Below are 26,149 nucleotides of genomic sequence, written 5' to 3'. Positions count from 1 at the left end.
TGATCTTTTTTCCTACCTGTGACATCGGGTGTTGTAGGTGTCCCCCAGAGAGGTCCCCCAGAGGTATCATCCCCCAGAGACTATCACCCCAACCTTAATTTACGAGTCTTATGTAAACATTCTGTCTCAAAGACAGGCCTCGTATGTACCTCGTCTCCTGCTACAAATACATTTGCACATATATAGCATTCCATCTAACCCATAACACAATAGTCTCTATTTAGTCCATTTTTTAAAGTAGATCGTCATTTCATCGTCAATGATGAGAGAAGTGGGTTACTGCTGTTAATACACCAAAGGACGCTCTCTTAAACAAATATCAACGTTCATGGCTAGAGCAAAAAACATCCGTTTTACAGCAGGCACACTTGATGTCAGGATAATCTGGGTTCTTAACCTAACCTAATTACCTAGTCTGGATAATCTGGGTTCTTAACCTAACCTAATTACCTAGTCAGGATAATCTGGGTTCGTAACCAAACCTAATTACCTAGTCAGGATAATCTGGGTTCTTAACCTAACCTAATTACCTAGTCAGGATGATATGGGTTCGTAACCAAACCTAATTACCTGGTCAGGATAATCTGGGTTCTTAACCTAACCTAATTACCTGGTCAGGATAATCTGGGTTCTTAACCTAACCTAATTACCTGGTCAGGATAATCTGGGTTCTTAACCAAACCTAATTACCTAGTCAGGATAATCTGGGTTCTTAACCTAACCTAATTACCTGGTCAGGATAATCTGGGTTCTTAACCTAACCTAATTACCTAGTCAGGATAATCTGGGTTCTTAACCTAACCTAATTACCTGGTCAGGATAATCTGGGTTCTTAACCTAACCTAATTACCTGGTCAGGATAATCTGGGTTCTTAACCAAACCTAATTACCTAGTCAGGATAATCTGGGTTCTTAACCTAACCTAATTACCTGGTCAGGATAATCTGGGTTCTTAACCTAACCTAATTACCTGGTCAGGATAATCTGGGTTCTTAACCTAACCTAATTACCTGGTCAGGATAATCTGGGTTCTTAACCAAACCTAATTACCTAGTCAGGATAATCTGGGTTCTTAACCTAACCTAATTACCTGGTCAGGATAATCTGGGTTCTTAACCTAACCTAATTACCTAGTCAGGATAATCTGGGTTCTTAACCTAACCTAATTACCTGGCCTGGTTTATTCGATTTGTGATGGAATATGTTGAAATAAGTATGCATTATATGAGCAAAAAGTGGATGTTGGGTAAATTTGGCAGTTGCTTTGTCAAATTGTACAGGCCCAAAGAAAATGTGACGTTCTTAGAGACTGACTTTCCCCTTGTCTGCTCTTGTCTGCTCTGTTCCAGGGAGTACAGGCCCAAAGAAAATGTGACGTTTGTAGATAATGGGACCAGAGTGTCTGCCTACCAACCCAAGACATTTGTGTTCCTGCCAGAGCGCTCTGTAGGTGATCCTGATTATGACATGATCACAACCATCAATATCCCAGCTGTGGTGAGTAACCCGGTTTTCAGTGTTTTCAGGTTGTGCTGACTAAACAGGGTCTTCAGGTTCAAATCTCCCCCTTCCCCTCCCTCAGGCGGTGATGAACAAGGTGAAGGATAGTTTCTGGAAGAGTTCGATGGTATCTATCTGGATGAATTCACTTCATGTCGGCATGTTCATGACGCGCTCCGTCAACGAGCTGCTGTGGGGCTTCAAGGACCCTCTGTTGTCCCGCATCCATCCCATGAACCCAGAGATCGACGAGTACTTTGGCCTCATGTACAAGGTAGGTGTCCACGGAGTCAATACAAAATGAAGAATTTGACCTACTAAGTTCTGTAAATACGTTTTTGGTTAAGTTTTCACCTACTGTAGCCTCAGGGCGGCAGGGTGGCCTAGTGGTTAGAGCGTTGGACCAGTAACCGGAAGGTTGCAAGGTCAAACCCTCGAACTGACAAGGTACAAATCTGTCGTTCTGCCCCTGAACAGGCAGTTAACCCACTGTTCCTAGGCCGTCATTGTAAATAAGAATCTGTTCTTAACTGACTTGCCTGGTTAAATAAAGGTAAAATAAAAAGGAGTTGTTGTACTTACAGAACATGATACAATGGTCACTGCAACCTATTGTGTCTGCTGGGGGTTGCCATGGCCACCTAAGTCCTGCTGGGGGTTGCCATGGCCACCTAAGTCCTGCTGGGGGTTGCCATGGCCACCTAAGTCCTGCTGGGGGTTGCCATGGCCACCTAAAGTCCTGCTGGGGGTTGCCATGGCCACCTAAGTCCTGCTGGGGTTGCCATGGCCACCTAAGTCCTGCTGGGGGTTGCCATGGCCACCTAAGTCCTGCTGGGGGTTGCCATGGTCACCTAAGTCCTGCTGGGGGTTGCCATGGTCACCTAAGTCCTGCTGGGGGTTGCCATGGTCACCTAAGTCCTGCTGGGGGTTGCCATGGTCACCTAAGTCCTGCTGGGGGTTGCCATGGCCACCTAAGTCCTGCTGGGGGTTGCCATGGCCACCTAAGTCCTGCTGGGGGTTGCCATGGCCACCTAAGTCCTGCTGGGGGTTGCCATGGCCACCTAAGTCCTGCTGGGGGTTGCCATGGCCACCTAAGTCCTGCTGGGGTTGCCATGGCCACCTAAGTCCTGCTGGGGTTGCCATGGCCACCTAAGTCCTGCTGGGGGTTGCCATGGCCACCTAAGTCCTGCTGGGGGTTGCCATGGCCACCTAAGTCCTGCTGGGGGTTGCCATGGCCACCTAAAGTCCTGCTGGGGGTTGCCATGGCCACCTAAGTCCTGCTGGGGGTTGCCATGGCCACCTAAGTCCTGCTGGGGGTTGCCATGGCCACCTAAGTCCTGCTGGGGGTTGCCATGGTCACCTAAGTCCTGCTGGGGGTTGCCATGGCCACCTAAGTCCTGCTGGGGGTTGCCATGGCCACCTAAGTCCTGCTGGGGGTTGCCATGGCCACCTAAGTCCTGCTGGGGGTTGCCATGGCCACCTAAGTCCTGCTGGGGGTTGCCATGGCCACCTAAGTCCTGCTGGGGGTTGCCATGGCCACCTAAGTCCTGCTGGGGGTTGCCATGGCCACCTAAGTCCTGCTGGGGGTTGCCATGGCCACCTAAGTCCTGCTGGGGGTTGCCATGGCCACCTAAGTCCTGCTGGGGGTTGCCATGGCCACCTAAGTCCTGCTGGGGGTTGCCATGGCCACCTAAAGTCCTGTGTGGTGATAAAATAATAATTTGAGAAAAAAAAAATATGGCGCTTTAAAAGGATTTCCATTCTTTTCCCACTCTGCAGAAAAATGGAAGCAATGATGGTGAATTTGTTTATCATACCGGGGAGGAGGACTTCATGAACTACGGCAGGGTAGCCACGTTTAAAGGAGAAAGGTACCGAAACATATTGGCCCACGATGACACACACGTTTCTGTGTTGTAACTTAGATAATAGACAACGTGATGCTCACTCACAGATCATCTTTCAAAAAAAAGTGGAGAGCTGGATCCTCTTAAGGAAGTGACTCCAAAAGATAGAGGATGTGCAGGTTACAACACAGCACTAACTGTCTGCTACATTACATACTGTACCTGCACACCAGAACACACCCTAGATTAACACTTGTATTTGATGATGAGAAACCCATGATTGAGTAACTCTCTTGTGTAAAAGACTGGAACGGAACAGTCCACCGGTTTCCTAAGACCTTCTACGTACTGCGAGAGAGTAACAGAGGACAGGGCTTGCATCCCAAATGGCACACTATTCTCTATGTAGTGCACTACTTTTGACCGGAGCCCCTATTGGCCCTGGTTCAAAGTAGTGCCCTGTATAGGAAATTGGGTTCCATTTGGAATTTGGACCAGGAGTCTGCAGCACCAGAGAGAGAGAGAGAGAGAGAGAGACTCCCCAGAGGCCCCTAGCCAGAACACAGAGCCGTGTGACTGCCACATTCTGATATTTGATTCAATGAGAACTCCTCGTTAGCTATCTTCTCACGTCCTGCTAGAGTGTCAGTATCTATGCAGGCAGCATCTCATACCTCGCCTTTGATTAGATTGTTGGCTTCAGACTTCTAAACTTGAGATGTGAAATATCCTTGTACATGGTGCGGAGGGAGAGAGAGAGAGGGGAATGCAGAACTTTTACGTTCTGTCGGAACATGTTATTGTTATGACAACGGGTATCGTATGGAAAGGAGAAGGGAACACAGCCATTAACTTCTGGTGTAGAAACCAGACTATCTGTAGGATGTTTGTATATCGCGAGGTCAATTCAGGTTGGATATGAACCAAGGGAATGTACTGAGTAAAGCAAAAGCATTCACATGGTTGCGGCCACTGATAATGGTGGAGAGCTGTGGAGTAGTGAGGCACGAGGTCAGGTCAGGTCAGGTCAGGTCAGGTCAGGTCAGGTCAGGTCGTTGCGGTCACCGATAATGGTGGAGAGCTGTAGAGTAGTGAGGAATGAGGCACGAGGTCAGGTCAGGTCAGGTCAGGTCACATTAAGAGAGAAGGAATAGTTCACATCACTTAACATCCTGCCTATATATACCACACCTAAAGTGGGGTATATTTACATTTACATTTAAGTCATTTAGCAGACGCTCTTATCCAGAGCGACTTACAAATATAGTTGTGCTGGTGGAAACATGTCTTGGTCTGTTCAGCTGTCTGACCCATTGGGTGAATAAACTTGGTTCAAGCTTTCCCTAGTTGACCGTTAGTTTTTTTAGACTCTGTAATAGAACCTAACAAGATAAAGCACAAACGCGTATTAACATTCTATCTCAAGGCCATCAGACTGTTCAATAGCAATAGCCATCAGACTGTTCAATAGCCATCAGACTGTTCAATAGCCATCAGACTGTTCAATAGCCATCAGACTGTTCAATAGCCATCAGACTGATCAATAGCCATCAGACTGTTCAATAGCCATCAGGCTGTTCAATAGCCATCAGGCTGTTCAATAGCCATCAGACTGTTCAATAGCCATCAGACTGTTCAATAGCCATCAGACTGTTCAATAGCCATCTGACTGATCAATAGCCATCAGACTGTTCAATAGCCTTCAGACTGTTCAATAGCCATCAGACTGTTTAATAGTCATCAGACTGTTCAATAGCCATCAGACTGTTTAATAGTCATCAGACTGTTCAATAACCATCAGACTGTTCAATAGCCTTCAGACTGTTCAATAGCCATCAGACTGATCAATAGCCATCAGACTGTTCAATAGCCATCTGACTGTTCAATAGCCATCAGACTGTTCAATAGCCTTCAGACTGTTCAATAGCCATCAGACTGTTTAATAGTCATCAGACTGTTTAATAGCCATCTGACTGTTCAATAGCCATCAGACTGTTTAATAGCCATCAGACTGTTCAATAGCCATCGCTAGCCGACTACCACCCAGCTACTCAGAGGCTGCTGCCCTCTATACATAGACTAACTGGCCACTATAATAATGGAACACTAGTCACTTTAATAATGTTTACATATACTGCTTTACTCATTTCATATGTATATACTATATTCTATTCTACTGTATTTTAGTCAATGTCAGTCCGACATTGCTCGTCCTATTTCTTTATTCCATTATTTTACTTTTAGATTTGTCTGTATTGTTGTGAGTTGTTAGATATTACTGCACTGTTGGAGCTACGAACACAGGCATTTCGCTACACCCGCAATAACATCTGCTAAATATGTGTACGTGACCAATAACATTTGATTTGATTTAATACATTGTTGGATAAGTCATGTAAACCTAAACAATCAAACATGGGGCGAGACGGTGCTTAGACAACATTAGATTCTTCCTTTAACTGAGTAACATTTAGAAATCAATATTGTGTTTCAGTAAACTGAGCCTGTGGACGTCTGAGCAGAGTAATATGATCAACGGTACAGACGGCAGTGCCTTCCACCCCCTGTTGTCCAAGACGGAGAGACTGTACGTCTTCAGTCCTGACCTGTGCAGGTAGGCTACAGCGCAGAAAACTGAGTACGCATCACGGCAGAACGAAACAGATGAAGACACTATGTGAAAGGTCACTAAAACACTATGTGAAAGGTCACTAAAACACTATGTGAAAGGTCACTAAAATGCACCATTTTAAAACAGGAGTCGATTCCAGTTTTTGGGAGTCGATTCCATTTCAATTCAAGTCAATACAGGAAATACTTCTTTTATATAAGGAAGTAGAATTGCCCCCCCCCTCCCCCAAACTCTGCTAAATAATATCATAGGTCACTGGAACTTCCACGACACACAGTCTCCCTGTGGTAGAAGGATCCCACGAGAACGTTGTCTCTCAGTCTCTCACCAATGGCCCGATAGAGCTCTTCTCATGGTTGACTTTTCAGCTGGTTAGGAGGATATGAGTGCTGATAAGGTTAGTGGGACATGAGAGCAGAGTAACCAGTGCCTTCCATCTCCTGCTGTTCAAGAGGGAACGAGTCTTCACCACTTACCTCTGCGGAAAACAGTACAAAGTACAGAATTCAGATGACGTCTGAACAAGAACAGATGCTTTACTTAAACGTTAGGATTTGGATAAATTCAATTTCTCGATTTAATAAAAACAATCAAAAGCTTATACATACTTCATTCTTTGAAATGTTATTGACCCCAAAACAACTGTATACCAAAGGCCACTGAAAACAAATGTACCACTTTTAAGTGTACTGTTCAGTACAGTTTCGCTGTGTTAAAAGCATCTCTCTAGAACAGCGATGTTTCATATTGAGCAATGGCCTGTGTTCTGACCTTTCACATAGTTAGGATGAGGTAGCGGGTTATTCTGGGCCCTACAACCTCGCCTCAGCATAAGGGGAAGTAATATTTTATTAGTGTCAGGGGAATAATGTGTCTCACATGACAGGGATCTTGTGAGATGGTTATCATCATAACATCCTGGTAACTTGCACACTGCTACAGCTATCTTTACCTCCCTACGGCCCTCGTCCAGCTAAACTTTACCTCCCTACGGCCCTCGTCCAGCTAGCTTTACCTCCCTACGGCCCTCATCCAGCTAGCTTTACCTCCCTATGGCCCTCGTCCAGCTAGCTATTACCTCCCTACGGCCCTTGTCCAGCTAGTTTTACCTCCCTATGGCCCTCGTCCAGCTAGCTTTACCTCCCTACGGCCCTCGTCCAGCTAGCTTTACCTCCCTATGGCCCTCGTCCAGCTAGCATTACCTCCCTACGGCCCTTGTCCAGCTAGTTTTACCTCCCTATGGCCCTTGTCCAGCTAGCTTTACCTCCCTATGGCCCTCGTCCAGCTAGCTTTACCTCCCTATGGCCCTCGTCCAGCTAGCTTTACCTCCCTATGGCCCTCGTCCAGATAGCTTTACCTCGCTACGGCCCTCGTCCAGCTAGCTTTACCTCCTTACGGCCCACGTCCAGCTAGCTTTACCTCCATACGGCCCTCATCCAGATAGCATTACCTCCCTACGGCCCTCATCCAGCTAGCTTTACCTCCCTATGGCCCTCGTCCAGATAGCTTTACCTCGCTACGGCCCTCGTCCAGCTAGCTTTACCTCCTTACGGCCCTCGTCCAGCTAGCTTTACCTCCATACGGCCCTCATCCAGATAGCATTACCTCCCTACGGCCCTCATCCAGCTAGCTTTACCTCCCTACGGCCCTCGTCCAGCTAAACTTCACTACCTTCACTACCTCACTATGGTCTAATATAAATTTGTAGGATGAGTATTATTCTAGTGAGCTCCGCCCCGAAACAATACCCAGTGTTCTTTGCAGTTCATTTGTCATGTTCCATTTCACATCTACATTTTGTTAATTTAGTAGACATTCTTATCCAGAGTGACTCGCTCAACGAAGGTGTTAAACAACAACATATCACAGTCACAGCAAGTCAAATGTTTTAGTAACTGTTACTGAGAACGCTGTTGGGCCAGCTACTTACACGTGTATTTTTTTGTATTTTAAAATACAAAATCTGTGTATTTTAATTCAATACGTTTCAAACTACGTAAGTATTTTGTCATTTATTTTGATACATTGATCTTTATGGTATTTTTGATCAGTATTTAGACATTTGTTTCATCCCTGAGTGTATGTTGACACACCCAATTAACCTCTTTGTATCTCTATATGACTTTTCACCTAAATATATGAGACTCTCCCCTTGTTGTTGATTGGTGGAGTATGTGGGTGTGGGGGGGGGGTCGGTCTATTTTAGCTGGGAACCTTGACCTAAAAAAACAAGGACATGGTGACTACTTGCGAACTTCCTCCCCCCTTTGTTCAGGACAGGCGGAAATAATCTGCTAGATTGGCATGTGCATCTGCCATTTTCATCAGGAGCAACAGGTTTAACTCGTCAAAACCTCCAATGAATGTTTGGGAAAAAAACCTTTCACCTTCTTACACACATCAGTAGCAGTGACCAAACGACTGGTCATCTGTGTTATTGTAGCCGAAGGGGACATCCCACCTTCCACTGGTTACATCCCAAATGGCATCCTATTTCCTACATAGTGCACTATTTGACCTTTGGGAAGCAGACACGGCTCCCAGCCCACTTCCTGTTCTTTGTATAATATTTAAAATAGGAAGTTGTTGTTCCAGTCATTATTCATGTCCAACAACCTTTATAAACACATTGTTTATACACACATTGTTTACACATACATTGTTTATACATACATTGTTTACACATACATTGTTTATACATACATTGTTTATACATACATTGTTTTGAGTATTACAGAAGAGCTGATGCACATCGGCAGAAAGACCTTTGGCAATGATCCAAGGGGCAAGTCAACTGGAGGTACCAGTTTTGGTGGCAATTCCTTTTGCAATTTCACTTAATTTCCAAAGTTTATGTTCCACTGGGGGAATGTTAATCTCATGAAAAAGGTGTAAACATGTGTCAATTTACTTAAATAGCTAGCTAGTGCACAATTTGAGATGGTGGGTGGTGAGATTAGGGAATTCTGGGTGGTGAGATTAGGGAATTCTGGGTGGTGAGATTAGGGGATTCTGGGTTGTGAGATTAGGGAATTCTGGGTTTTGAGATTAGGGGATTCTGGGTTGTGAGATTAGGGGATTCTGGGTTGTGAGATTAGAGGATTCTGGGTATGTGAGAATAGGGGATTGTGCGTTGTGAGAATAGGGGATTCTGGTTTGTGAGATTAGGGGATTCTGGGTTGTGAGAATAGGGGATTCTGGGCTGTGAGAATAGGGGATTCTGGGTTGTGAGATTAGGAGATTCTGGGTTGTGAGAATAGGGGATTCTGGGTTGTGAGAATAGGTGATTCTGGGTTGTGAGAATAGGGGATTCTGGGTTGTGAGAATAGGGGATTCTGGGTTGTGAGAATAGGGAATTCTGGGTTGTGAGATTAGGGGATTTGGGGTTGTGAGATTAGGAGATTATGGGTTATGAAATGACATAATGATCAATTTGAGGTACCAGCAGGGTTTGGGTCAGTTCCATTCATGGTTTGTTTATTTGGTTGGTTGGTGGATTATTTAATTGATTGTTTGTTGTGATCCTCAGGTCCATCTTCATGGAGTTTGAGAAAGATGTGAAGGTGAAGGGGCTCCCAGCGTATCGTTTCACCCCTCCTCGTGATGTCCTGGCAAGCAAGGAGGAGAACCCAGCCAACGAAGGATTCTGTGTCTCCCCCAAAGAGTGCCTGGGCACCGGCTTGCTCAAAGTCAGCGTATGCCGAAAAGGTAGGTGCACCTCCACTACACCCCTATCTACCTGCCTACCTCCAGGGGTAGTAGGGTCTACCTCCTCCTCTCTCCTCTCCTCCAGGGGTAGTAGGGTCTACCTCCTCCTTTCTCCTCTCCTCCAGGGGTAGTAGGGTCTACCTCCTCCTCTCTCCTCTCCTCCAGGTGTAGTAGTGTCTACCTCCTCCTCTCTCCTCCCCTCCAGGGGTAGTAGGGTCTACCTCCTCTCTCCTCTCCTCCCTCCAGGGGTAGTAGGGTCTACCTCCTCCTCTCTCCTCTCCTCCAGGTGTAGTAGGGTCTACCTCCTCTCTCCTCTCCTCCAGGTGATGTAGGGTATACCTCCTCTCTCCTCTCCTCCAGGGGTATTAGGGTCTACCTCCTCCTCTCTCCTCTCCTCCAAGGGTAGTATAGGGTCTACCTCCTCTCTCCTCTCCTCCAGGGGTAGTAGGGTCTACCTCCTCCTCTCTCCTCTCCTCCAGGTGTAGTAGGGTCTACCTCCTCCTCTCTCCTCTCCTCCAGGTGTAGTAGGGTCTACATCCTCCTCTTTCTCCAGGGGTAGTAAGGTCTACCTCCTCCTCTCCTCTCCTCCAGAGGTAGTAGGGTCTACCTCCTCCTCTCCTCTCCTCTCCTCCAGGTGTATTTGTATTTATTATGGAGCCCCATTAGATGCTGTCAATGCAGCAGCTACTCATCCTGGGGTCCAGCAAAATGAAGGCAGTTTATATAGTTTTAAAAATATTCAGGCACCTACTCCACCACTACCACATATCTACAGTGCTAAATCCGTGTGTGTGTGTCTGTGCCAATGTTTGTGTTGCTTCACAGTCCCCACTGTTCCATAAGTGTTTTTTAATCTGTTTTTTTTTTTATCAAATGTTACTGCTGCATCAGTCACTTGATGTGGAAATAGAGTTCCATGTAGTCATGGCTCTATGTAGTACTGTGGAATAGAGTTCCATGTAGTCATGGCTCTATGAAGTACTGTGGAATAGAGTTCCATGTAGTCATGGCTCTATGAAGTACTGTGGAATAGAGTTCCATGTAGTCATGGCTCTATGTAGTACTGTGGAATAGAGTTCCATGTAGTCATGGCTCTATGTAGTACTGTGAAATAGAGTTCCATGTAGTCATGGCTCTATGTAGTAATGTGGAATAGAGTTCCATGTAGTCATGGCTCTATGTAGTACTGTGGAATAGAGTTCCATATAGTCATGGCTCTATGTAGTACTTTATGCCTCCCACAGTCTGTTCTGGACTTGGGACTGTGAAGAGACCTCTTGTGGGGTATGCATGGGTGTCCGTGCCAGTAGTTTAGACAGACAGCTCGGTGCATTCAGTGCATTCAACATGTCAATATAAATTAATCTCTGCTCCACTTTGAGCCAGGAGAGGTTGATATGCATATTATTAATATTAGCTCTCGGTGTACAGCCAAGCCGTGCTGCCCTGTTCTGAGCCAAATGCAATTTTCCTAAGTCCTTTTTTGTGGCACCTGACCACACAACTGAACAGTAGTCAAGGTGCGACAAAACTAGGGCCTGTAGGACCTGCCTTGTTGATAGTGTTAAGAAGGTAGAAACTAGGGCCTGTAGGACCTGCCTTGTTGATAGTGTTAAGAAGGCAGAGCAGCACTTTATTATGGACAGACTTCTCCCCATCTTAGCTACTACTGTATCAATATTGTTATGCAGGTGAATGAGGACCCAAAAGCGACTTTACCGAAACAGAGTTTATTCCAAGTCAAAACAGGAATACTGAAACCCTCTAGTCAGTAGAGGGGAACAACTGGAGATGCGACCACAGACTGCAGGTCGCTTTCGGGAAGGCGCAGGCCGTAGCTGATCTAGACACCTGCTCACACGCAGCATCTGAAGAAGGCAAAAACACGACAGGACGGAACGAGGACATAGAACAGCAAACAATGATCCGACAAGGACAGAAGCGAAAACAGAGAGAGAAATAGGGACTTAATCAGAGGGCAAAATAGGGAACAGGTGTGAAAGAGTAAATGAGGTAGTTAGGAGAATGAGGAACAGCTGGGAGCAGGAACGGAACGATAGAGAGAGAGAGAGAGAGAGAGAGAGGGATATAAAGAGGGAAAGAACCTAATAAGACCAGCAGGGGGAAACGAATAGAAGGGGAAGCACAGGGACAAGACATGACAATCAATGACAAAACATGACAAATATGTTTTGATCATGACAGTTTACAATCTAGGGTTACTCCAAGCAGTTTAGTCATCTCAACTTGCTCAATTTCCACATTATTTATTCCAACATTTGGTTGAGGTTTAGGGTTTAGTGAGTTTAGTTCCAAATTCAATGCTTTTAGTTTTAGAAATATTTAGGACTAATTTATTCCTTGCCACCCATTCTGAAACTAACTGCAGATCTTTGTTGAATGTTGCAGTCATTTCAGTCGCTGTAGTAGCTGACGTGTGTAGTGTTGAGTCATCCTGTGAGTCATCCTGGGGTCCTGTGTAGCTCAGTTGGTAGAGCATGGCGCTTGTAACGCCAGGGTAGTGGGTTCAATCCCTGGGACCACCCATATGTAGAATGTATGCACACATGACTGTAAGTTGCTTTGGATAAAAGCGTCTGCTAAATGGCATATATCATCCGCATACATAGACACTTTCGCTTTACTCAAAGTCAGTGGCATGACGTTAGTAAAAATTGAAAAAGCAAGGGGCCTAAACAGCTACCCTGGGGAATTCCTGATTCTAACTGGCTTCAATTAAAGAACACCCTCTGTGTTCTGTTAGACAGGTAACTCTTTATTCACATTACAGCAGCGGATGTCAAGCCATAACACACACATTTTTCCAGCAGCAGACTATGATCGATAATGTCAAAAGCTGCACTGAAGTCTAACAAGACAGCCCCCACAATCATTTTGTCATCAATTTATCTCAGACAATAGGGTCTACCTCCTCCTCTCTCTCTCTCCTCTCCCCAGGTGTAGTAGGGTCCTCCTCTCCTCTCCATTAGGGCCTTTTCATTTTACTCCAGGTCAGTTCAGGAGAAAAAATTTAAATATGATCAATATATGGATTGGTTTAATATTTCATACGTATAAATATGATGTAACATTACAATCTCACTCATATCTCCCCCAATGTCTTCTGTTGTCCTCCCAAACCCCAGAACACACACACACGTGATTCAGCTCCCCTCTGACTCTACCCCCCCAAAACCACCTGACCAGGCCTGACCCACTAACTGAGTAGGCTGGTTGCTGGGCTGGACGGCGGTAAGCCCTGTCACCTGACTGTGGTTCGGGAAGGAGCAGTTGGCCCTTCTAATCTCCTAGGGTGCACTACATTAGACCAGAGCCCAATGGAACCCTATTCCCTATATAATGCATTACTTTAGATCAGAGCCAATAGTAGTACACTATGTAGGGAATAGCGTGTCATTTCAGACACAGGCCTCGTGTCCACGGTTGTGTCTGCCCAGTAAGTGTCTCGCAGGTGATTGACTGGATGTGTTAGGTGAACATGCCAAAGGAAACAAACACACTCACTCACTCACTCATCCACGTTTAAGAGAGCATATCCTTTAATTGACCCGTGTGTGGATCAGCGTCCGTTCACCATCAGGCCTGTCTAAATACTTTATCTGAGCTTGATTGAGCTTGCCTGGCTTAAAGGGACAGCTCAGATTTGATCTACTTCCCCAGAGTCAGATGAACTCGTGGTTACAATATTTATGTCACTGCATGGAATATGAAGGGGCGGCAGCATAGCCTAGTGGTTAGAGTGTTGGACGGGTAACCGAAAGGTTGCAAGTTCAAATCCCTGAGCTCTGAGCTGACAAGGTAAAAATCTGTCGTTCTGCCCCTGAACAAGGCAGTTAACCCACTGTTCCTAGGCTGTCATTAAAAATAAGAATTTGTTTTTAACTGACTTGCCTAGTTAAATAAAGGTAAAAAATCAAAATAAATAAAGGAAGTTGAAGGTAGTTTTGCGAGCCGGAGCACTGACTGGAAGTCTATGGAATTTGCTAGCAACTTACTTCAGAGACATGAAAAGGGTATCTACAATTTCATCTGACTCTGGGTAAGTAGATAATGGGCCTCGTTGTCAAAATCCCGAAGTATCTCTTTAATGGGACCAATAGAGTAGTCTCAATTGCTGATCAGGCAAACTAGTGCGAACGGTCAAGTATTTGAACGATTTCAAACCGTATTTGAACCCAGGTCTGTCCACCAAGTCTGTCAGCTTTCCCCTACTTGTGTTTAGTTCATATCATGATCACCGGGCCAGGGGACGTGAGGGGGCCATAGGTATTTGACCTTGTCAGCGTCCCAAATGGCATCCTATTCTGTATGTAGTGCACTACTTTTGACCACCACCCATAGGGCTCTGGTACAACGTCGTGCACTATAAAGACGATTAGGGTGTCATTTGGGACCCGGGTTGTATTATGAGGTTGAATGTGTGTTGCTGTGCTAACGCCATCTCCGTCAGGTGACTGTTGCCACAGCTTACCAAAACATCAACTTTGTTCTACTTCCCCCACACGTACTGTAACGTAAACACACAATCCACCTGGACTCTCCAAGTGGCCTCCTATTCCCTATATTGTGGCATAGGACTCTGGTTAAAAGTAGTGCACTATATCCATAGAGGTCTGGTCTAAAGTAGTTGGGAATAGGGTTCCATAGGGCACTGGTCTGGTACACTATAAAGGGTTCCATAGGGCTCTGGTCTAAAGTAGTACACTATATAGGGAATAGGGTGCCATTTGGGAATAGGATTTGGGAGGCAGTCCTATAGTACCACACAGTGGACTCATTGGAGGGAAAGTAGACTAGAGGAACTAGCTGTCCCCTGAGGGAAGAGGGACTAGCTGTTTTCTGAGGGGAGAGGGACTAGCTGTCTTCTGAGGGGAGAGGGACTAGCTGTCTTCTGAGGGGAGAGGGACTAGCTGTCTTCTGAGGGGAGAGGGACTAGCTGTCTTCTGAGGGGAGAGGGACTAGCTGTCTTCTGAGGGGAGAGGGACTAGCTGTCTTCTGAGGGGAGAGGGACTAGCTGTCTCCTGAGGGGAGAGGGACTAGCTGTCCTCTGAGGGGAGAGTGACTAGCTGTCTTCTGAGGGGAGAGGGACTAGCTGTCTCCTGAGGGGAGAGGGACTAGCTGTCTTCTGAGGGGAGAGGGACTAGCTGTCTTCTGAGGGGAGAGTGACTAGCTGTCTTCTGAGGGGAGAGGGACTAGTCCTCTGAGGGCATAGGGATTATAACTTCCGCCGCCGACAGAGATGGCCGGCTCGCTTCGCGTTCCTAGGAAACTATGCAGTATTTGTTGTTTTTTACGTGTTATTTCTTACATTGGTTCCCCAGGTCATCTTAGGTTTCATTACATACAGTCGAGATGAACTACTGGATATAAGAACAACGTCAACCATCATTACGACCAGGAATACGACTTTCCCGAAGCAGATCCTGTGTTTTGCCCACCACCCAGGACAATGGATCGGATCCCAGCCGGCGAACCAAAACAATGTCGCCGTAAAATGGGCAGACGAAGCGGTCTTCTGGTCAGGCTCCGTAGACGGGCACATAGCACACCGCTCCTGAGCATACTACTCGCCAATGTCCAGTCTCTTGACAACAAGGGTGATGAAATCCGAGCAAGGGTAGCATTCCAGAGAGACATAAGAGACTGTAACGTTCTTTACTTCACGGAATCATGGCTCACTTGAGACACACTATCGGAGTCGGTACAGCTAGCTGCTTTCTTCACACATCGCGCAGACAGAAACATGCATCTTTCTGGTAAGAAGAGGGACGGGGGGTTGCTTTATGATTAACGAGACGTGGTGTGATCATAACAACACACAGGAACTCAAGTCCTTCTGTTCACCTGACTTAGAATTCCTCACAATCAAAGGCCGACTGCATTATCTACCAAGACAATTCTTTTCGATTATAATCATAGCCGCATATATTCCCCCCCAAGCAGACATATCGACGGCCCTGAACAAACTTTATTTGACTCTTTGTAAACTGGAATCCACATATCCTGAGGCTGCATTCATTGTAGCTGGAGATTTTAACAAGGCTCATCTGAAAACAAGACTCCCTAAATTCTATCAGCATATTGATTGTGCTGCCAGGGCTGGTAAAACCCTGGATCATTGTTATTCTAACTTCCACGACGCATATAAGGCCCTCCCCCGCCCACCATTTGGAAAAGCTGCCATGACTCCATTTTGTTGCTCCCAGCCTATAGACAGAGACTAAAACAGGAAGCTCACGCACTCAGGTCTGTTCAACGCTGGTCCGACCAATCTGATTCCACGCTTCAAGATTGCTTCGATCACGTGGATTGGGATATGTTCCGCACTGCGTCAAACAACAACATTGACAAATACGCTGATTCGGTGAGCGAGTTTATTAGCAAGTGCATCAGCGATGTCGTACCCACAGCAACGATTAAAACATTTCCAAACCAGAAACCGTGGATTGATGGCAGCATTCGCACGAAACTGAAAGCGCGAACCACTGCTTTTAACCTGGGCAAGGTGACCGGAAACATGACCGAAAATACAAACAGTGTAGCCATTCCCTCCGCAAAGCAATCAAACAAGCTAAGCGTCAGTATAGAGACAAAGTAGAGTCGCAATTCAATGGCTCAGACACAAGAGGTATGTGGCAGGGTCTACAGTCAATCACGGATTACAAAATGAAAACCAGCCCTGTCGCGGACCAGGATGTCTTGCTCCCAGACAGACTAAACAACTTCTTTGCTCACTTTGAGGACAATACAGTGCCACTGACACGGCCCACTACCAAAACCTGCGGGCTGTCCTTCACATTTAAACGTGTTAAACCTCGCAAGGCTGCAGGCCCAGACGGCATCCCCAGCCACGTCCTCAGAGCATGCGCAGACCAGCTGGCTGGTTTGTTTCAACACTGGTGACGTACCTCTAGTGAATCAACACTACTGTGAGTACCTCTAGTGAATCAACACGGCTGTGGGTACCTCTAGACATATTCAATCAATCACTTCACCTCTAGTGAATCAACACTGCTGAGAGTACCTCTAGTACCTCTAGTGAATCAACACTGCTGTGGGTACCTCTAGTGAATCAACACTACTGTGAGTACCTCTAGTGAATCAACACTGCTGTGAGTAATCAACACTCTGTGAGTACCTCTAGTGAATCAACACGGTTGTGGGTACCTCTAGTGAATCAACACTGCTGTGGGTGAATCAACACTACTGTGAGTACCTCTAGTGAATCAACACTGCTGTGGGTACTCTAGTGAATCAACACTGTGAGTACCTCTAGTGAATCAACACTACTGTGAATCAACACTACTGTACCTCTAGTGAATCAGCACTGCTGTGAGTACCTCTAGTGAATCAACACTGGTTGTGAATCAACACTGCTGGTACCTCTAGTGAATCAACAGTGCTGTGGGTACCTCTTGTGAATCAACACTACTGTGAGTACCTCCAGTGAATCAACACTGTTGTGAGTACCTCTAATGAATCAACACTGTTGTGGGTACCTCTAGTGAATCAACACTGCTGTGGGTACATCTAGTGAATCAGCACTGCTGTGAGTACCTCTAGTGAATCAACACGGCTGTGGGTACCTCAACACTGCTGTGGGTAGTGAATCAACACTGCTGTAGGTACCTCTTGAATCAACACTACTGGAGTGAATCAACACTACTGTGAGTACCTCTAGTGAATCAACACTGCTGAGAGTACCTCTAGTGAATCAACACTGCTGTGGGTACCTCTAGTGAATCAACACTGCTGTGGGTACCTCTTGTGAATCAACACTACTGTGAGTACCTCTAGTGAATCAACACTGCTGTGAGTACCTCTAGTGAATCAACACTGCTGAGAGTACCTCTAGTGAATCAACACTGCTGTGGGTACCTCTAGTGAATCAACACTACTGTGAATACCTCTAGTGAATCAACACTGCTGTGAGTACCTCTAGTGAATCAACACTGCTGTGGGTACCTCTTGTGAATCAACACTACTGTAAGTACCTCTAGTGACTCAACACTGCTGAGAGTACCTCTAGTGAATCAACACTGCTGTGGGTACCTCTAGTGAATCAACACTACTGTGAGTACCTCTAGTGAATCAACACTGCTGTGTGAATCACACTGTTAGTGAATCAGCACTGCTGTGAGTACCTCTAGTGAATCAACACTGCTGTGAATGAATCAACACTGCTGTGAATCAACACTGTGTGAGTACCTCTAGTGAATCAACACTGCTGTGGGTACCTCTAGTGAATCAACACTCAACACTACTGTGAGTACCTCTAGTGAATCAACACTACTGTGAGTACAGCACTGCTGTGAGTACCTCTCGTGAATCAACACGGTTGTGAGGTACAACACTCTAGTGAATCAACACTGCTGTGGGTACCTCTAGTGAATCAACACTACTGTGAGAGTAATCAACACTGCTGTGAGTGACTCAACACTGCTGTGAGTACCTCTAGTGAATCAACACTACTGTGAATACCTCTAGTGAATCAACACTGCTGTACCTCTAGTGAATCAACACTATTGTGAGTACTGTGAATCAACACTGAGTACCTCTAGTGAATCAACACTGCTGTGAGTACCTCTAGTGAATCAACACTCTTGTGAATCAACACTGCTGTGGGTACATCTAGTGAATCAACACTGTGAGTACCTGTGAATCAACACTACTGTAGTACCTCTAGAATCAACACGACTCCAGTGAATCACACTGCTGTGAATCAACACTGTACCTCTAGTGAATCAACACTGTTACCTCTAGTGAATCAACACTGATACCTCTAGTGAATCAACACTGTTGTGAGTACCTCTTGTGAATCAACACGAATCTGTGGGTACCTCTAGTGAATCAACACTGCTGTGAGTACCTCTAGTGAATCAACACTGCTGTGAGTACCTCTAGTGAATCAGCACTGCTGTGAGTACCTCTTGTGAATCAACACTGTTGTGGGTACATCTAGTGAATCAACAATGTTGTTCTAGTGAAGCCACTGCTGTGAGTACCTCTAGTGAATCAACACTGCTGTGAGTACCTCTAGTGAATCAGCACTGCTGTGAGTACCTCTTGTGAATCAACACTGTTGTGGGTACATCTAGTGAATCAACAATGTTGTTAGTACCTCTAGTGAAGCCACACTGTTGTGGGTACCTCTTGTGAATCAACACTGCTGTGAGTACTGAGAGTCTTGTGAATCAACTGTTGTGGGTACATCTAGTGAGTACCTCTAGAAGCCACACTGTTGTGAGTACCTCTAGTGAATCAACACTGCTGTGATTATAGTGTTCTACCATTTGCTGAGAACTACCCAGGAGTCACCTGTGTGTTCTTGTAATATTAGCTAATCCTCAAGGGGTTGTTCCTCTCTGTTTCTGCCTGTTCACAAGATGATCCAATCACATTCCATTTCTTCTTCTCTTAGCTTTGAACAGAGTTCACATCCCTTAGCTCTCGTCTTTCCCCGTCTTCACAGAGTTCCAGTCACATTAACTTCTCCTCCCTGTCTCTCCAGGTGCTCCAGTCGTGACGTCTTTTCCTCATTTCTACCTGGGAGATGAGAAGTACTCTAACGCCATTGAAGGACTGGATCCTGTCAGAGAGCATCACCAGACCTTCCTGGACCTGAACCCGGTACACAACCCTGTGGTCTTCACTTCTCCGGTCCAATAGATCATCCAATAGATCATCCAATAGATCATCCACTTTAATATTCCAATAGTGTTACATTTGTGTAATTGGGAATTGCACCAACTGCAAAGGATTATAATTATAATTACCAGGTTATAATTATTGATGTTTAACCTAGACATTACCAGGTTATAATTATAGATGTTTAACCTAGACATTACCAGGTTATAATTATAGATGTTTAACCTAGACATTACCAGGTTATAATTATAGATGTTTAACCTAGACATTACCAGGTTATAATTATAGATGTTTAACCTAGACATTACCAGGTTATAATTATAGATGTTTAACCTAGACATTACCAGGTTATAGTTAGATGTTTAACCTAGACATTACCAGGTTATAATTATAGATGTTTAACCTAGACATTACCAGGTTATAATTATAGATGTTTAACCTAGACATTACCAGGTTATAATTATAGATGTTTAACCTAGACATTACCAGGTTATAGTTAGATGTTTAACCTAGACATTACCAGGTTATAATTATAGATGTTTAACCTAGACATTACCAGGTTATAGTTAGATGTTTAACCTAGACATTACCAGGTTATAATTATAGATGTTTAACCTAGACATTACCAGGTTATAGTTAGATGTTTAACCTAGACATTACCAGGTTATAATTATAGATGTTTAACCTAGACATTACCAGGTTATAATTATAGATGTTTAACCTAGACATTACCAGGTTATAATTATAGATGTTTAACCTAGACATTACCAGGTTATAGTTATAGATGTTTAACCTAGACATTACCAGTGTTATAATTATAGTTATAGATGTTTAACCTAGACATTACCAGGTTATAGTTAGATGTTTAATTATAGATGTTTAACCTCCTTAGACATTACCAGGTTATAATTATAGATGTTTAACCTAGACATTACCAGGTTATAATTAGATGTTTAACCTAGACATTACCAGGTTATAATTATAGATGTTTAACCTAGACATTACCAGGTTATAGTTATAGATGTTTAACCTAGACATTACCAGGTTATAATTATAGATGTTTAACCTAGACATTACCAGGTTATAATTATAGATGTTTATCCTAGACATTACCAGGTTATAATTATAGATGTTTAACCTAGACATTACCAGGTTATAGTTATAGATGTTTATCCTAGACATTACCAGGTTATAATTATAGATGTTTATCCTAGACATTACCAGGTTATAATTATAGATGTTTATCCTAGACATTACCAGGTTATAATTATAGATGTTTAACCTAGACATTACCAGGTTCTAATTATAGATGTTTAACCTAGACATTACCAGGTTATAATCATAGATGTTTATCCTAGACATTACCAGGTTATAGTTAGATGTTTAACCTAGACATTACCAGGTTATAATTATAGATGTTTAACCTAGACATTACCAGGTTATAATTATAGATGTTTAACCTAGACATTACCAGGTTATAATTATAGATGTTTAACCTAGACATTACCAGGTTATAATTATAGATGTTTAACCTAGACATTACCAGGTTATAATTATAGATGTTTAACCTAGACATTACCAGGTTATAATTATAGATGTTTAACCTAGACATTACCAGGTTATAATTATAGATGTTTAACCTAGACATTACCAGGTTATAATCATAGATGTTTATCCTAGACATTACCAGGTTATAATCATAGATGTTTATCCTAGACATTACCAGGTTATAATTATAGATGTTTATCCTAGACATTACCAGGTTATAATTATAGATGTTTATCCTAGACATTACCAGGTTATAATTATAGATGTTTAACCTAGACATTACCAGGTTATAATTATAGATGTTTAACCTAGACATTACCAGGTTATAATTATAGATGTTTAACCTAGACATTACCAGGTTATAATTATAGATGTTTAACCTAGACATTACCAGGTTATAATTATAGATGTTTAACCTAGACATTACCAGGTTATAGTTATAGATGTTTAACCTAGACATTACCAGGTTATAGTTATAGATGTTTAACCTAGACATTACCAGGTTATAGTTATAGATGTTTATCCTAGACATTACCAGGTTATAATTATAGATGTTTATCCTAGACATTACCAGGTTATAATTATAGATGTTTATCCTAGACATTACCAGGTTATAGTTATAGATGTTTAACCTAGACATTACCAGGTTATAGTTATAGATGTTTAACCTAGACATTACCAGGTTATAATTATAGATGTTTAACCTAGACATTACCAGGTTATAAGTATAGATGTTTAACCTAGACATTACCAGGTTATAGTTATAGATGTTTATCCTAGACATTACCAGGTTATAATTATAGATGTTTAACCTAGACATTACCAGGTTATAATTATAGATGTTTAACCTAGACATTACCAGGTTATAATTATAGATGTTTAACCTAGACATTACCAGGTTATAATTATAGATGTTTAACCTAGACATTACCAGGTTATAGTTATAGATGTTTAACCTAGACATTACCAGGTTATAATTATAGATGTTTAACCTAGACATTACCAGGTTATAATTATAGATGTTTAACCTAGACATTACCAGGTTATAGTTATAGATGTTTATCCTAGACATTACCAGGTTATAATTATAGATGTTTAACCTAGACATTACCAGGTTATAATTATAGATGTTTAACCTAGACATTACCAGGTTATAGTTATAGATGTTTAACCTAGACATTACCAGGTTATAATTATAGATGTTTAACCTAGACATTACCAGGTTATAATTATAGATGTTTAACCTAGACATTACCAGGTTATAGTTATAGATGTTTATCCTAGACATTACCAGACATTACCAGGTTATAATTATAGATGTTTAACCTAGACATTACCAGGTTATAATTATAGATGTTTAACCTAGACATTACCAGGTTATAATTATAGATGTTTAACCTAGACATTACCAGGTTATAGTTATAGATGTTTATCCTAGACATTACCAGGTTATAATTATAGATGTTTAACCTAGACATTACCAGGTTATAATTATAGATGTTTAACCTAGACATTACCAGGTTATAATTATAGATGTTTATCCTAGACATTACCAGGTTATAATTATAGATGTTTATCCTAGACATTACCAGGTTATAGTTATAGATGTTTAACCTAGACATGAATCAAATATCCAGTACATTGAGTGTTACACCTGCAGTTCACATGGCTCATCAAAACTGTGCCTGTGTTGATCTACACTTCCAGACCACTGGTGTTCCTATCCGGGCCAGTAAGAGAGCTCAGATCAACATCCTCATCAACAGAATCGGTGGCTTTCCGTGAGTACATACAGTCTATGGTTTCTGAATGATTTCCATCTCACAACCACCACTCAAGTCCAGCTAGCTAAAGACATATAGTTTCTGTTTCTGAATGATTTCCTTCTTTTGTTTAATTATTTCCGTCTCACAACCAACACCCAAGTTCAAGTATCAACAATAAAGCTCATAATCTTTATGATATCTATATTATTACCTTCCATTGTTGAGTGATTTTCTTACAATCTATTTTCCTTCACAGGAAAACCAAATCCCTAAACGAGACCATCTTCCCTGTCATGTTTATCAATGAGGTGAGATAATCACCGTTTCATTTGACTCCACGAAAATATACAACTTCTGTAGAATATGACATTTCAATTCAGAAAATGTTCATTTGAATCCGAGCGTTTAATCGCATGAAGTGTTTTGTTCAGACGGTAGTGATTGACGACGTGTCGGCGGCGAAGCTCCACAAACTGTTGCTGATGGTGATGCTGGTGTCCAACTCCCCTCTTGTCCTGGTTGGTCTGGGGGCCATCCTGCTGCCGGTGTTCATCGGACTCATCGTCTGCGAATACAAACAGAAGGTTTGACCACGACCATGTTTCTTCCCGTTTTTTTAAAAGCATTTATTTAACGAGGCAAGTCAGTTAAGAACAAATTGTTATTTACAATTACAGCCTAGGAACAGTGGGTTAACTGCCTTGTTCAGGGGGCAGAACGACAGATTTCTACCTTGTCAGCTCGGGGATTCGATCTAGCAACCTTTCGGTTACTGGTCCTACACGCTAACCACCAGACTACCTGCCGCCTCTACACTCTAACCACTAGGCTACCTGCCGCCTCTACACTCTAACCACTCTAACCACAGGACTACCTGCCGCCTCTACACTCTAACCACTAGGCTACCTGCCACCACTACACTCTACTACCACTCTAACCACTAGGCTACCTGCCGCCACACTAACCACTAGGCTACCTGCCTCTACCACTAGGCTACCTGCCGCCTCTACCACCACTCTACCACTAGGCTACCTGCCGCCTCTACACTCTAACCACTAGACTACTCTAACCACTAGACTACCTGCCTCCTCTACACTCTAACCACTAGACTACCTGCCTCCTCTACCTCTAACCACTAGACTACCTGCCTCCTCTACACTCTAACCACTAGAATACCTGCCGCCTCTACACTCTAACCACTAGGCTACCTGCCGCCTCTACACTCTAACCACTAGGCTACCTTCCGCCTCTACACTCTAACCACTAGACTACCTGCCACCTCTACACTCTAACCACTAGACCCTCTACACTCTAACCACTAGACTACCTGCCGCCTCTACACTCTAACCACTAGACTACCTGCCGCCTCTCCTCTACACTCTAACCACTAGGCTACCTGCCGCCTCTACACTCTACTAACCACTAGGCTACCTGCCGCCTCTACACTCTAACCACTAGGCTACCTGCCGCCTCTCTACACACTAACCACTAGGCTACCTGCCGCCTCTACACTCTAACCACTAGGACTACCTGCCTCCTCTACACTCTAACCACTAGACTACCTGCTCCTCTACACTCTAACCACTAGGCTACCTGCCGCCTCTACACTCTAACCACTAGACTACCTGCCCCCTCTACACTCTAACCACTAGACTACCTGCCGCCTCTACACTCTAACCACTAGACTACCTGCCTCCTCTACACTCTAACCACTAGACTACCTGCCGCCTCTACACTCTAACCACTAGACTACCTGCCTCCTCTACACTCTAACCACTAGACTACCTGCCTCCTCTACACTCTAACCACTAGACTACCTGCCGCCTAGACTACACTCTAACCAACCACTAGACTACCTACCGCCCTCTACACTCTAACCACTAGACTACCTGCCTCCTCTACACTCTAACCACTAGACTACCTGCCACCTCTACACTCTAACCACTAGACTACCTGCCTCCTCTACACTCTAACCACTAGACTACCTGCCTCCTCTACACTCTAACCACTAGACTACCTGCCACCTCTACACTCTAACCACTAGACTACCTGCCGCCTCTACACTCTAACCACTAGACTACCTGCCGCCTCTACACTCTAACCACTAGGCTACCTGCCGCCTCTACACTCTAACCACTAGGCTACCTTCCGCCTCTACACTCTAACCACTAGACTACCTGCCGCCTCTACACTCTAACCACTAGACTACCTGCCGCCTCTACACTCTAACCACTAGACTACCTGCCGCCTCTACACTCTAACCACTAGGCTACCTGCCGCCTCTACACACTAACCACTAGGCTACCTGCCGCCTCTACACTCTAACCACTAGGCTACCTGCCGCCTCTACACTCTAACCACTAGGCTACCTGCCCTGCCTCTACACTCTAACCACTAGGCTACCTGCCGCCCTCTACACTCTAACCACTAGGCTACCTCTAACCACTAGCCGCCTCTACACTCTAACCACTAGACTACCTGCCTCTACACTCTACACTCTAACCAACCACTAGACTACCTGCCGCCTCTACACTCTAACCACTAGACTACCTGCCTCCTCTACACTCTAACCACTAGACTACCTACCGCCTCTACACTCTAACCACTAGACTACCTGCCTCCTCTACACTCTAACCACTAGACTACCTGCCGCCTCTACACTCTAACCACTAGACTACCTACCGCCTCTACACTCTAACCACTAGACTACCTGCCTCCTCTACACTCTAACCACTAGACTACCTGCCACCTCTACACTCTAACCACTAGACTACCTGCCTCCTCTACACTCTAACCACTAGACTACCTGCCTCCTCTACACTCTAACCACTAGACTACCTGCCACCTCTACACTCTAACCACTAGACTACCTGCCGCCTCTACACTCTAACCACTAGACTACCTGCCGCCTCTACACTCTAACCACTAGACTACCTGCCGCCTCTACACTCTAACCACTAGACTACCTGCCGCCTCTACACTCTAACCACTAGACTACCTACCTCCTCTACACTCTAACCACTAGACTACCTGCCGCCTCTACACTCTAACCACTAGACTACCTGCCGCCTCTCTACACTCTAACCACTAGACTACCTGCCGCCTCTACACTCTAACCACTAGACTACCTGCCGCCTCTACACTCTAACCACTAGACTACCTGCCCTCTACACTCTAACCACTAGACTACCTGCCACCCCTTTTCTTAGTTCCTCCTTGCTTTTGTATATTTATTTTATTTTATATATAGAACAGTGAAAGACTGGTGGGAAAGTTCGGCAGGGAGGGGAGCGGGTGTGTTAGACTTAATCAAACCCACGCTCACACAGGCAGATATATTCTGTTGGCAGTGGATTAGACCTCCCCAGGATACTGACCTGTGTTTCTCTGGGAAGATAGAGTGTTGAGGGCCTGTGTCAGGGAGGAGCAGGACAACAGTGTTTTTCTCTTTTTCAATAAACTATAGTTAGAGCCCAGAG

General features: G+C 44.2%; 1 protein-coding gene across 2 annotated transcripts in view; it reads left to right on the top strand.

The window, feature by feature from the left end:
- The window catches only part of LOC123999425 (lysosome membrane protein 2-like), a 67,681-nt gene that overhangs the window by 31,833 nt on the left and 9,699 nt on the right, over positions 1-26,149 (top strand). For both annotated transcript variants that reach the window (XR_006832450.1, XM_046305212.1), the window contains exons 3-11: positions 1,350-1,497; positions 1,583-1,774; positions 3,280-3,371; positions 5,842-5,961; positions 9,509-9,687; positions 19,220-19,338; positions 22,612-22,685; positions 22,927-22,978; positions 23,102-23,254. Coding sequence is in view for 1 of the 2 variants with exons in the window: in XM_046305212.1 (XP_046161168.1) it covers positions 1,350-1,497; positions 1,583-1,774; positions 3,280-3,371; positions 5,842-5,961; positions 9,509-9,687; positions 19,220-19,338; positions 22,612-22,685; positions 22,927-22,978; positions 23,102-23,254 (1,129 nt within the window). In the remaining variant the exon portion in view is untranslated. The remainder of the gene's footprint in view (positions 1-1,349; positions 1,498-1,582; positions 1,775-3,279; positions 3,372-5,841; positions 5,962-9,508; positions 9,688-19,219; positions 19,339-22,611; positions 22,686-22,926; positions 22,979-23,101; positions 23,255-26,149) is intronic.

This window comes from Oncorhynchus gorbuscha, linkage group LG16 (genome assembly GCF_021184085.1).
Source record: "Oncorhynchus gorbuscha isolate QuinsamMale2020 ecotype Even-year linkage group LG16, OgorEven_v1.0, whole genome shotgun sequence".
NCBI lineage: Eukaryota > Metazoa > Chordata > Actinopteri > Salmoniformes > Salmonidae > Oncorhynchus > Oncorhynchus gorbuscha.
The sequence above is the reverse complement of the archived record's forward strand: the minus strand, read 5'-3'. Positions and strand labels throughout refer to the sequence as shown.